Below are 14,492 nucleotides of genomic sequence, written 5' to 3'. Positions count from 1 at the left end.
TTTCAGTGAAATACACAGTCTAAGCCTACCATCAGGAAGGCTGGCAGCTGTTGCTGTTTGATCTGTCAGCCTCAGAAGTGTTTTTATCAGTATATTGGACAAAAATACCTGTTGTTCCTATTACTGTTACTGGAAAAGGAGAGATGGCAGAAGAAAACCATGAGGAATTCTTTATGGAAGAATTTTGGAAACTGTTGAACAGTTGTTCATCCAGATAGCTGTCCTGGAATGAAAGAAGTATTTCCTGGGGAAACAATCTACCCAAAATCCTGCTCAGCCATTTCTTGTGATTGGTAATATTAAAAGTAGTGGGTAGGTAAAAACAAACTGTTTTCTACCCTGTGCTACACATCTAAATTTTTTTTTACTGTGCCTCATTCACATGGCCGAAGTGACCATGCCTTCAAAATACAACAGACTTAAGTTTAGCAATTATGTCATCATAGTATTTTTATGGCCCACAACATTTCACAGTGTGTAAGAATAGAGTGTAATTGTGGCAGAGTAATGCCAGCAAATCAGTACCTTTTGAATTTGAACTCTAATGGACATACAAGTTCTTGATACTAAATCTACCAGCTGTTTTCAGGTACTACCTGTGTTTAAGAAGCTCCACCTGATTTCATTGTCACATAAATACCAAATTCCTTCTCCCATGTCTTCTGGTTTTGTTTTATTCAGTTTTTCAGAGGCAATCAAATGAAACTTGGCAGGGTCCTCTCCAGCTGAAAGAGAAGCTGAAATAAGAAAGAACAGGCTTGTGTTTTGCAGAGGTTTTTGCAGCTTTTTTTTTTGTTGTTCTACCTCTGTGTTTGTGAAGCACCGTGAATCAGTTTAATGAAGAATTTTGACCTTTAGATGTATAGGTTCTGATTGGCTTTTATGTAAGTGTAGTTGCACTTAAAGAATTCGGAGAAACTTGTGCTGGTGGGTATGAGCGGGTATTTCAAAACTGAAATTAACACTTCTTGGAAGACCAGCATAGTTGTTCACAAATTAAACTGACATTTTCTCTGCCTATTTTTAATTTCTGTGCTCCTGGTGTACTGGTATATGCTTCTCCGAGAAATGGGGCTTTCTGATTTCCACAACTCTGTCTTATGTTGAATTTACAAATGAGGGGCACAGAGCCACGGTTAGTCTTTGGGCAACATCTTCACTGTTGCAATAAACTTACTTTAAAATTAATCTTTTTTAGTGTTGCTGTGTTATTAGTTGAATTGCTTTCCCACTTCAAGACTTAATTAAATGCTTATGATGAACATCTAGGGAGAGATGTGTCTCACCTGCTGTGGGATCTCTCCTGTTGCTGATGTTCCCCATGTAACTCCCATTAGTGTTAACAGAAGTTACTTCAGGCACATAAAGGTAAGAACAGACCTCAAAATGATAAAAAATGGTGTGAAAAGTCATGATTCATTTCAGGGCAAATCTGAAGAAGTAACAGGTCTGATTAATGTATTTTAAACCAAATCAGTAAGACAACTGCTGAAAGATTGAAAGGTGGGATACAATATCGACATAACTTTTAGGTTTTTTTCACATGAGCTTACATTACCTTTTATGAGATGGGACAGGGAACTGTGATCAGTGCAGTATCAAAAGACTGAAAAGAGATTCTGATTTAATATTTATCACAAATTAATTTGGTGCTAATCTGTGTTACTGTTTATAACTGTCCAATGCTAAATTGGTGAATACTGAGCTGACAAACAGGAAGGGCCAAAATCTGGAGATGCAACATTTCAAACGGATTCTGCTTTCCTCTTGAAATTATTCTATCTATGCATTTTACGGTAATCAAATCTCTTATTTATGAATGGTTTTGGTGTGAGGACAGAAAAAAAAATCTGTGCACTGGTAGTCAGAATGCCCCCTAGTGCTATATACCAAGTGGTAGCTACTAATCAGCAGTTTATGGAAAATTAAATGGCAGCTTTAAAATCAAGGTTGTGAATAGTTAGCCTTATGATGGTATTGCCATCAAGACACTACAGAACACAGGTTGGAATGGATAAATAGAAAACAAGCTCTTCTTGCTCATGCAGAGGGTATTAAAATGAAAATCTCAGTATTTTTCAAAATAGCGAAAACCACAAGTTGAATACTGCTATATTTTTTTATAACGTGACGCTTTCTATCACTTGATACTTGATATAAGTGAACCAATCATGATTAAATTGTAAACTATAAATAATAGTGTAGAGTACTAATGACATGCAAATGTAACTGGTATATGTTGGAATAACCAGCAAGCCTGCTGTTCAAGGATCATATAACAAAACTAAGATGACAGCCTTGATCCAGCCAGTTCAGTGATATTTATGTTATCAGAATTAGAAGATAGCTTTCCAGTGATGTAAATTATTAGTACATATACATTCTGTCTGGTTAGTGTATACATAATGTAACTGGTCATCTTACTGGTATTGCTTACATTCTTTTTGCATTAACTCATCACACTCCATTTTCATGGAATTAAAAACAGGAAATAGTTTGCAGTGTAACAGAAGCAGCCAGTGTATTTAACTGTGTGTAAGCGCTGTGTTTCAATAGATGTACTCTGTATTGTAAGTGTATGACAAAGCATTTATTACTGTGTTATTGCCGTATTACAGAGCAAAGAGTGCTAAATAATCAATCAGTTAATGGTCTGTATGGCAGCTTGAACACAGCACATCCATTGTGCTTATGCTGTTAGAAGGATGAGTTTATGACTGCAGTGTAGTTGCATGTTTAGCCAGAGCTTAATGTCCTAAACTGGAGCTGGCACAAATATTTTTAAAATGCAGCTTCAGCAACAGTTTCCAAGTTCTCCAGTATTTCAGAAGGAACAGTCAAGGATTATCTGAAATGTTCTCAGAGAAGTTATTTAGTTTTGTTGGAACAGCGGAGGGGGAGAGGGGGCGATCACAAAATACTTACTTTGGCTTCCTTTCACAGATTATTACTAATTATATTCTAGCAGTTTTATCAGCTTCAAGTTGAGATGCAAATATGGCTTGCTGAAAATATATTAGGAAAAAACGTAGCTGCTTTAAGTTGCAGCTGGAAAATGCTTTGAAAACCTGTAGCTACATGTCTCTTAAGTGATACAACTTGCCAGTGAAGGGCTTTCACATAAAACTTGTTTTCCACTTGCTTTTGTGGTATGAAGGAGCTGTTTCCAAAAAGAGAAGAAAGAAATGTGTGCTAATAAATAACTTCATCCTATCTGGAGATTTAAAGAGTAACTTTAGCCCCTCAATCTTTATCCTTTTGTAATTAGATGCTGTTTTCTTTGCAGATAGCAAAAATACCGATTATGCCAATTTCTATCAAGGTTTGTGGGACTGCACAGGAGATGTACCTGATGAGTTGACATTTAAACGTGGTGATGTTATCTACATTCTCAGCAAGGTATGGGATGCTCCTGGAACTACATAGTTGTAAAGAAAGCCATGGCAGAAGGGCACATTCCCACAGTTCTAGGGGGGGAAATTTGTCACTCCCTTTCAGGTCCTTTGTTTGCAATCAGATATTCACTGCAATTAATTATTTTGTCAAATGAACTATAATCACATTTAAAACATAGCCATGTTAACAGGAATTAACTTAAAAGTGTGTTTATTTACTTGTTCGGTCTTGGCTACCATTTCATAACTGATTTAATGGGAAACAAAGTGCTTTCTGCTTGTAAATGTTAACCTTGTAGATTTTTAAATTATCTTGTATGTTATGTTTTTTGTTTCCTGATTTATATTTGTGACTTTCTGGGCATCTTGCTACAGAAGATGGTTTGTGTTTTTGAACAATACTTTGATATTTGTATATATATTGTCATTGTTCTGACAGCTCAGATTCCAGATTTGTTTGCTCCAACAGATTTGGGCAATTTTTAATTTACTGCTTTCCTGTTTGCAAATCAAATGAGATATGTAATTTCTCTCATCTAAAGGGATGAGAAAGAGTATAAGCGTGAAATTTTATTCTATTTTAATGTTAGTAGTATTCTTATTTTTCCTTAACTCCCTGCATAAAACCAAAACCTCTCCTAAAATGTGTATCTAATGGTCCATTGAAGTCTACTTCTGAACAATTCATCAAAGGAAATTTATCTTTCCCCCATATATTAGAAAAAAGCTGAGCTTTTCAAGTTCTCATTGAAAAAACCCATACCTCTTAACATATATGTGGAACATATATCTCAGATGTAATTGCCATTCAGTCTAATTAACGCCGAAGATATATACAAGTAGGTGTGTGAAAGCTAGAGGCATCTGTTTGTCTTAGTTTCAAACTCTTCGGTTTTGTCACAATTGCTTTAAATCTTCCATGATACCTTAACTGCAGTGTTTCCGGATAATAAATGTAACAGCTTCTGTTTTAAATAAATTTAAGATTTATGGATAGAAAGATAGTCCTATATAAAAATATAGAAGATATATTACTAATGGTAATGTGCCCATGTATGTCTTTTGAGGTATTTCATTGTCACTTAAACTAATAACTGAATTGCATTACTAAAGGCTGGATAACACTCTTGGATTGGGCAGACTTTCAAGCAGTTACACAGCCCTGAAGAATGGTACTAATTTAAACTAATCATCTCTTCCCCCTCTCCCCCACCCCGAAAAGCCCGTGAACAAACGGATTCCACTGCACAAGTTTAGCCTCTTCATGGGTTGTGCTCTTCTGGTGTGGTGTGGAGACTATAAAATCTTAATCTTCAGCTTGTAGGTGAAAAAATTATTTGCTACTCCTTTCCCAGAAGAGTGAGAAATTTAATTTAAAAAAATGGAGCAGAATAGAAAAAACAGTAGCTTAAGCTGTCCTCTGTATATGAACTGTCCTGTGATCATGCTGTGATTAATCCGTAATTGGTCCTTGAAACAGGCTTGCTGCTGCTCCAGATATATAGAACCTCTCTCTTTGGGAATGATTTCTACTCCAAAATACAGCCCAGAAAATTCAGTCCTGTTTCGCTTAAAGATTGTTACAGCTTTTTCAGAAAAATGACTCTCGACCACTACTGTCAGCTCTGAATTTAGGGTCCTTGGAGGGGAAAGTGCCAGAGAATTATCCATCTTAACCCAGCACTTGATGCAGTTTCAAGGTCCATCATTTACAAGCTCTTTGTCTGGTAAATGAAAAATACAACCAAAGGACAAGTGAACCTAACCAACCTGAAGTCGGTCGAGACTTTTCTTCAGAAAATATTTCCTAATCCTATACATTAATACTTGGGTTTTGTGGCGGTCGGCAGGAATCCTTGGCAATTTTTTAATTTTTTCCCACCATCTAGTGGCTGCAGATGAGAGATGCAGGTAGTGACGGGGGGCGATGGCTCTGGATCCAAAATGGTGTCATAAATTCAGCTTCAGCTTGAACCTAGCTATGGCTTTATTGCCTTTCTATCATATGTCAGCCAGCTAGGAACATCACTCTTGAAAATCACATTTTGCTGATAAGAAAGTAAGCATGGGTATAGCAGTATTACAGTAAGAAGGGTGAAACATTAACAAAATATTGAGCGTATTTGTGCAACGTGTAATAGGTCTTTGTTTCACAAGGAAATATAAAGGGTATAGCTTGCTCTGATGAACGTGATAAGACAGATATTTGTCTCTCCAGTAACAGGTATGCCAGCAATATATTTTTACCTTTCTACATACCTTTATGTATCTAAATTAGGGTAACGTGACTATTTTGTTTCCAAGAAATGAGATCATTAGTACCACAGAACTACTTATGAACCAGTTTAGCAAATTTAGGCATTGATATAATTTAAATAAAGCAAGAGGAACAATATGTACATGTAAGTTTCTAGGTGAATGCCTTTGAGAAGAATGAGCAAGGTTTCAGTTTGGCAACATTTACTTTCTAAAATAGCAAAGCATTATGCAAAGACAAATCCCCCATAATTTGCTTTAAACTGAGCATCAAAATTCAGTGTTAGTGCAACAAGCATGATTTTCATGTTTATACTCTGATAATACAAATACCTATGTTTGACTAGTGCAATTACGGTAGAAAAGCATGCTTCCTTGTTTTAAAGGTGCATTCAAAAACTATTTCAGCTGTTATCTAAATATTTGCGTCAGTTGTGGCTTTTGTGTTGCAGCAGTTCTGTGGGCTCTTACAAAAAAATCCAAACCAAACCAAAAGCCACCTCCAAAGCTTTTTTCTAGGTTTTCCTACTTCTCAGACTTTCCTTTAAAGGTTAAGTTTTTAATCTGAGCAGAATTAGCAGAACTGTTGCAATAGAACTTGTTAACTTTTGTTTATTTTAAAATCAGTTAACTTTTCAGACTAATTGATCAATGTATCTGTATAAATAAATCATACTATTATAATTCTACTTTATAATATTCTTGAATATTCAAGCGTTTATATCTTACGCTGCAAATCAGGTGAACTTTCAGAAAACTATATACCCCTCTATGCAGTAGAGAAAAATTTATAGCTCTACTGATAGAGGGACTCATCAGTAAGATTTCTTGGTTAATATTGAGCATTAGAAATGCAATACTTGGGCATCCTGTTTTCTAAAAGGATGATTGCTCTTAACTCCTGCTTATTTATGGGTTTGCCTTTGCTTTCAAGCCCATATGATAAATGGGGAAACAAACCTTTGTAACAGTCCTTTTTGAAAGGACTTCTGTAGCTTTACGCAAGAAATCAATTTACAGAAATAAATACAGCTTCAGGTGGAGGTAGCCCTATTACTACTTTTTAAAAAAGTTTGAATTGCAGAGTTTATGCAAGTGCAGTACTTGCAGTATTGGTTTGCTTGCTTTAGGTGCACGTTTTGTTTTGGGAAAAAATGCCATATTTTTATCAGGAAACAGTAATGCAAATTAGATGTTAGCAGGCACCTGCTTAGCAGAATTACTGGTGGTTCTTAACTTCTAAGTTAATTCCCATCTCATATATTTGTTGGTTTAATGCAAATATAAATATAATATTTCAAAATCAGAAATTGTATCTCAAACTGGAATTCACCTTCCCGGTTACTACTTCAGTACCTGCCAATGCTATGTAATGTGGCTGACTCTGGTATTTATGATTGATGGAAATCTCATTTATCGCTTAACCCTTTGCTCTAGAATTTTCCATGAAAGTCAAATGTTAACTTGGTACCTAGATTACACTTTATTCAGTGGTTGTACATTTCTAGTGTGGCAGATTTTTGTTCTTTCGATACAATAAATGTCTGTTAAAGTGCTCACACCTCAACCTGTTTGTTTTTTTTTGCTTAGTGAAAAGACAAACAAGGAAATCTCCATAGCTTAGATTAGTGCTTATAAAATAAAATTAACAATGCAGCTGTTTTGTAATCACTGTGAGCATTTTGTACATTAGCTGTATAATCTTCATAAAATGTATTTATTCGGTAGTTTTCAAGAAGATCTGAAAGGCATACTAAAATCCTGAGTGGATTTTTTTGTCAGGCTGTTTTCTGACCGATCATACTGAGATCAGTATTTAACAGTAATTTCTCTTTCCATGAGTGTACTGCCCGTGTCTATGTTAGCAAATAGGGCATAGACTACCAACAGGAGTAGATTTGCAGAGTGAAACACATTTAGTGCTGAGGCTCCAGTGTCCACACAGTGTGTTTTTAAAGGTGTTTGATGTCCAAAGAGGTCTAGCCTGCTTTTGTGGAATGAGAACACATTAGTGGTTGGAGCACACTGAAGTGCATCTTCTGTTTTTATTTCATCTGAAAGAAATGTGGTGTGTGTACTCCGAGACTGACAGCTCTGCAAAGTGAGCCAGAGGAGGGAAAGTGGGAGCACTGGGAGATTCACTTCAGTGGAATGTTTCTGATCAAAAATAAAATGCAGTACTAGGTTGTACATTTTCTTCTTCTGGCTTGTTTACCTTACAGAAAAAAAAAAAAAAACCAAACAAACATGTCCAAACATAAGGTAAGAGCAAAGGCCTTTAAATGGAAGGTTAGTTAAGATAAACTAATGTAAAGTAACTCCAGCTTTGTTGGTTCGCATGTTGATAATATGTAAGCATTTACCTACATGATTAGAAAAAATTTTGTGTGTCATCTAATGGAAAATAAAATGCCCTTCTGTCCTTCCAGGGTTTTTTCAGGGGCCAGTTTTGCTTCGGAATTCAGTCTGCTTACCCTGATTTATACTGGGACTCTTTAGTTGGTGTCTTTTTTGTCTCATGTGATTGCAGGAAATAAAACCTAATAACGCAACTATACAGTAAATCTGAGGGTTATATGCTTAAAGATGACCATTTTATTGCTGTCTTATAACAACTCTACTACCTGTGAAGAGGTCTCATTCAGTTATCTAAAACATTTATCATTTTCCACTTTTTAGAGAAAATGCTGTTCTGTGCCAGAAATGCTCCCTGGTTGATAGTGTATCATTCAGCAATTACACCAAAGGAAGTTCTAAAACTTTTTAGCTAGTCTGAATCTTCTGGATGTTTTAAAGGTGTTTTAAAATATTATCTTGCCAAAATTGCCCCACAGGATATTCTTTTTTTTTAAAAAAAAAATTTCTCCCTGCTTCCCACACATCTTTAGCTTGATAGGAAAGGCTACTTAGTTTAAAGCCAAACAAAGTTATAGATAATGTTTTGCTTTTCAGTTTTAAAGTTTGCAGATATTCAGTCCTTCAGTTAATACTACTTAGAGTGCCACTGGAAGGGGGCAGGAGAATAATCTTTAATTCACACAGTTCAGGTTTTTTTGTTTTAAAAATCACAACCCCATTGTTTTCTTCAAGGCATTGAAAGATAATGATTTTCAGTAAGTCTTTTTTAAAAACAAACAAATAAAAAACCCCGCCCTGCAAACACAAAACCCATACCATATGCATTGAATAATAGGGACTAACTGCGCAAGGACCAGATGCTCTCAACTTTTGCTGAAGTCAGTAGAAGTTAATATGGTGCAAAGCATCTGGAGAGCCTTATTTATGCAGAGGATCTGTTCTAAAGGTAGAAACTGTTTTGGAAAGAGTCTTGAGTATAAAAATTTTCTCTTCTTGCACATCAAAATTCTTTTCTAGATAGTACAAAAATCTTGAATTTACGAGATATCTGTAAAAAGCGGGCAGTGTGTTTTCCCCAAGTGCAAAAACTTTCACGACCAGTGCCTTGTGGAGTCATAGGGACGTACACATTAGTCCGGTAAAACTGGTAGGATGGGGACAAGGAGAAACATCTGCTCACAGTGTGTTCAGTTAGGAGCATTTAAGGAGCCTGTAAACCCTGGTGGGGTTTTCTTTCCCCCGCTATCACAGCACGCTGTAGAGAGAGTGTTTCAGTGTGTTAAATGTGAAGTCATAACCTGTTCCTTGCTGCCCTGTGAAATCACTTCACTTTGGTTAATAAATTTCTGCCGGGGAAAAAAAAAATCCACTCTCCGGCAGAGGGTGGATGTGTAGAAGTAGCTTAGAAAGCGTTTGGTCATCTGTTAAGGTGGTTGTTTTGCATTATTTGGCATAACATATTCCGCTGCCCTGGTGCTTGTCATCCAGGGGTTGTGGTGCCCTTCCCCCCCCCAGCTCCTGCCTAATATTGCCTGGTAAGGACGATGTGCTCCCACTCGCACGGCAGAGCTGCGGCCACACACTTGTGCGTTCTCCTCATCGCAGGGCGGCTGGATCTGGCCCTGCCCCCCTCTCCTATCCCTCTGTTTGCCTCGGAGCAATTCATTTTGCAGTTATTGAATTTCTTTGGAGAGTTATTTTCATACAGCGAGCATCACGGCACCTCTGGATCTCGATAGCGTTTCTACATAAGGAGAAAGGAGCTTTGTGTTAGTAATTACCTAACATTGTCAGGAGCTGACTGCAGGCCTCTTTCTAGTGATAACAGAATAACCACATAATGTAGCTTTATAGCACATGATTAATAGAAAATAATTACACATCCTACAAAGGGATGCAATATTTCTTATAAATTGACTACAATGGTTTCCTGTAGATTAAAGGACTCTTCATTATTTTATCAGTCCTTCTGAAGTACAGTCGCTTGCCTGTGTTAGCAGTGATGTTAAGAGCTGAATGGGGTGAGGGATACCAGATGGTAAACCCAGTGGTACCTAAGACCTGAAGCTGATGCTTGCGAAAGCACCGTGCTTCCCAACTCTTAGAAATTCATATAAAACTCCTAACTGTAGTCATATCCTTCTGCATATTAATCATTATTTCCTACAAACGTGAGTTTTAGACTTTTATTCTACACCTCTTAAACAGCAGTAATAGACACGGACCTCATAACAGCAGTGTATTAGTTAAATTATTTTGCTGTGAAGGAGATTATAATTGATAATGTTGACAGAAACAATACATCAATTTGGATTTTATATGCGAGTTCAAGAAAGGACGGCGGGGGGACTGCTTTATCTGCCCGACTAGTAAGCACTCTTGTGGTACTAAGGACAGAAAGGAGTGGTTAGGAGCTTAAAGAGAAATGTCTTTAACCAGTTTAAAAGGGAGTGTTATCAAATTATTCTAAAACCTGAGATTAAAGTTTTATGTTCTTGGTAGCCAGGTATCTGCGTTATATTTTTGTTCAGACTTCTGTGGACTGCAGATAGTTTAACTGGGATTCATACTGCACTTGAGACCCATGCAAAGAATAATAACTTACGTAAAATAAAATGCAGTATTGTCTGTATGATATAATGGTTGCAGTGAATCCTTAAATTAGTTTACTAGTCTGTTACATCAACATTCATTTCATCTTCTCACTTAGCTTCATGCCAGTGGTGTATTAGTAAGTAGCAAACCCCAGAAAGTTTGTAAACAGCAGCATGCTTTTAATTCTGTTTTGAGGTATCTGAATTGTTTCTTTAAAAACATTTGTTTCTAAGTTCATGTAGTGTTGCCAAGTGGAACATTTTCAATGGATAATGTAGTCCACAGGCTTTTTCTATGCCATTTGTCATATGCAATTTAATGACCGCTTAACTAAGCCACTTCCCTCATTTCATGTATTGTTTGTTTTTTTGGCTGATCTCTAGCAAAACTTGCTTAATCACTCTTGCCAGTCACTTCACAAGTTCCATGTAACAGCTTCAAATCTTCTGTTGCTTTCTCTTGGAGAGATTTATTGCTGAGATTCCAGTAGTATACGTGAGTACTGCCCCTTTCAGCAATTTCCCACTTCAGTCTAGAAATCCAGTTTGTATATTTAACCAGGGTATTGTGTGATAACACATGGATTTTTAAACAGGCTGGTCTGGAACATTATAAACCTCAGTGTCACGGTATTATTTAGCCTTTAAGGGTTTGGGGTGTAACGTGTACCCCCATGGGAAAGGTTATGAGTGGTTCTTAACTTCTGGGGAGAGCAGTTTGCGCTGAAGATCAGGTTCAGATGCCTCTAGACTTTCAGAGCAGAGCCATCTCTGGCAGACTGCTCTGCAGTGGAAGGCGGAAAAAGGTGGAATTATTGTCGCAGCTTTCTTGTGCATGTGTTCACATCGTAAATGAAGGTTTTCCTGCTGCTTTTTATGTGTGTTTTCTTTAAATCACACTTACTGCTGTATTTTATGGATAGTAGGATAGAATCTTTTAAATCACTAATTCACTGTGAGGAGAAGGAGGAATACATTTAAGACTGGTGTTCAGCCTTCCGCAATAAGAAAATGCAAAAGTGTATGTGTGCCTGCATGCACGTGTGTTTTAAAAAAAAAAAAAAAAAAAAAAAAAAAGAGAGCTTGGGCCCACATCAAAGCGGGCCATCAGCAGGGCTTGTTGTAGTTAAGCGCAGGGAGGGCTGAGTACCGAAGTACCTCATAGGACCCCAGAGAACTGTTGACCAGGCCAGATATGCCAGTAGCAAATCATTATAGCTCAGGCTCTAATGAAGCTCCATTAACCCTTAAGATCCACCTGACTATTTATAACTGAAAAACTTTATCTACAGTCAAAATAATAGCTTCGTCTCAGTAGGACCATTAATTCAAAATCCTACAGCCTTTTGCTGTTCTCATCAGAAGAGCAGAGTAGCAGGAAGCAGATGTTGCTTATCAGAGATATCTGTGTATTTTGTATTTTCCATGTTTGTTCCAAAGTAATTTCTACCTTACTAATAATTCAATTTTGAACGGGGTCTCTGTTTTAATAATGCTTCATTTGTAACTCTCTCTATGTGTGTGTGCAATTTCAGCTGTTAGAATTTATTGAACTGCTGTTAGGATTGATCTTAAAATATTTATCTCATAGGAAAAAAAATTAAATTTGGATCTCACAGTACTCTTACTTGGTATTGCTTTTGGAAGATATTATTTCTTTAAACTATTATAATCCATTTTGTTTCATATTTATCTCACTAAGCCTAAACAAATTTCAAACAAAAGTACATTAGTCATCTGTCAGACATATGAGATCTGCTGTAGAATTTTCTGCAAGCCTAAAGCAATAGTAGACTTTGTCCGTAGAAAGGCATTATGTATTATATATATGGTGTTCCCTTCACATTTGGGCGAAGTAGTTTTTAAAATAAGTTGATTGTAAGTTTCTTAGAGTTTAGCCTTGTGATACTGAAAGAATCCCAGTTGATTCTTATATGTCAACATTGTGCTATTAGATTTTAGTTACAAAGATAGAAAGTTCTTATATTTGTGATGAATAGAAGGTGGAGAGGTCAGCTGTTTTTAGTGGGTGTTATAGAGAAGTGTGTCTGTAATTAAGAAATTTTCTTGAGTATGCCTGGCCTTTTTAAATTTTAACTTCTGTCTTTGCCTAACTCTGCATGTGAATGCCTCTAACAAACAGATATAATGTTTTAATTTTCAATTGAAATGATTATAACTGTATATAAGAGAAAGCATCCACAAGGAGTTGCATACAAAACTCTGTTGCATTTATATCGGACTAAAGGTTAATATTGCATATTGTTTTCAATTAGGAGTACAATAGATTTGGCTGGTGGGTAGGAGAAATGAAGGGAACCATTGGCTTGGTGCCTAAAGCCTACATAATGGAGATGTATGATATTTGAGAGGCCTGGGTAAGTACATTTTAATCCAATCTTCTGTAATGGCTTATATGTTCCCTTGTTCTGTGTTTCATAAGTATTTCTTTCCTGGAACCTTTGTAGAAGTCCTGTTAACATAAAGATTATGGCAAAATATATTGAAGGTTCAATTAAAGCACTTTTTCTGGGATTCTGTATGAAATATTAAACCACAGTGTACAAAAGATGATGTATTTTATAACTATGTTCCTTGTCCAGATTTTTTTTTTTTTAAATAAAATTGTTGTGCTTTCTGCTTGGTTTTGTTACTTTAGCAATATGTGTGTATCTGTCTGTGCAGAAAACTGTGGAAGGGGATAGATATTTGGACTGGGTTTGATATGCATGTTTGAGGTTTTTTGGTTAATGATGAACTTTCAACTTCCTTCTCCCTAATCAGGAGAAATCTGCACTGGAAATCAAGAGTGGTGTGCAGCTGCAGTTTACAGACCCAGCCTGTGAAAGAAGATTCTGCCATACACATTTTGTGGTTTCAGTGAATGTAGTCAGATCGTTGCCTTGTGTATATTTAACATTAAAAACTGTAGTTGATCATAATTCTGCGGAAATGTTTTTCTTAGCTACCTTTTGTAGAATTGTAATGCTAGGAAGTGAAATAGATGGTAATTAACATATGGGCCACAAGCAGCCAAATAGTGCCTGTTGCTCTTTTCTTAAGCATATATGGCAGCACGCTGCAGCTATAGGTTTCTGTTCTTTCAGGAAGTTTGGCTATGTTTTCCTGTTCCTCAGACTTAGAAAAATTAAGCTGAACTTTGCAAGTAGAAAACTATTACTCAATTCATGCATGCATTAACCTTTTAATGCTCACTGTACATTTTGTGCAGTTTCCTAGGAAAATCAAGGGAAATTTATGTGTAATATTGCAAGTCTTCAGGGTATTCTGCTTGAAAATGTTTTTGTATTACGTTTTAGCCAATGATTTATTTTTCTCATATGCTTAGTATCGTATTGTTAATATTTTGGTGCCACAAAATGAAGGCTTGGTTCTTTTGCTGATGTAATAAATCAGCCTGTGTGGTAATAGTGCTCTGATACCATTCTGATTTGGAGAGATGAATTCTGTGATGATTTGCAAAAAGATAGTATTTTAAACCCCACAATTTTTGCTAAGTCAACATGAGCTAAATGGCAGGTCCATGGCAGCGTGAAGTATTTTACCTGTACCTCACAGATACTTTCACAGAGTCAAATGTGGATACCTTCTTGAATTGTGGAGTTTCTGATACAAGTTTTGCAACAGACATCTTCAAATCTATGTGGATGTGTAACAGCTCCCCACAGTCTTAGTGCGAAATCCAGAACTTTGTGCCTAAAAGCATCAGTTGAAACATAAAAAAAGTACACTAAAATACAGCCGCTTGTGGACAAGGGGTTGGGCAAGTCAGAGTTAACACTTTAAATACTGTTGTTTTGGAGATGCACTTTTCTGTTAGCATGCAAGATCAACTTTTTTTGTATCCTCCCACACACTTGATTTGTGA

At 36.5% G+C, this 14,492-nt stretch overlaps 1 protein-coding gene across 1 annotated transcript in view; it reads left to right on the top strand.

The window, feature by feature from the left end:
• SKAP2 (src kinase associated phosphoprotein 2) overlaps window positions 1-13,545 on the top strand; it is a 116,859-nt gene extending 103,314 nt beyond the window's left edge. Inside the window, exons 11-13 of the mRNA XM_056334872.1 lie at window positions 3,287-3,399; window positions 12,880-12,981; window positions 13,388-13,545. Coding sequence (XP_056190847.1) covers window positions 3,287-3,399; window positions 12,880-12,972 — 206 coding nt within the window. The 3' untranslated portion in view covers window positions 12,973-12,981; window positions 13,388-13,545. The remainder of the gene's footprint in view (window positions 1-3,286; window positions 3,400-12,879; window positions 12,982-13,387) is intronic.
• Window positions 13,546-14,492: the final 947 nt, after the last annotated feature.

Source organism: Falco biarmicus, chromosome 4, assembly GCF_023638135.1.
Source record: "Falco biarmicus isolate bFalBia1 chromosome 4, bFalBia1.pri, whole genome shotgun sequence".
Taxonomy (NCBI): Eukaryota; Metazoa; Chordata; class Aves; order Falconiformes; family Falconidae; genus Falco; species Falco biarmicus.
This window is presented reverse-complemented; position numbering and strand designations above follow the sequence as displayed.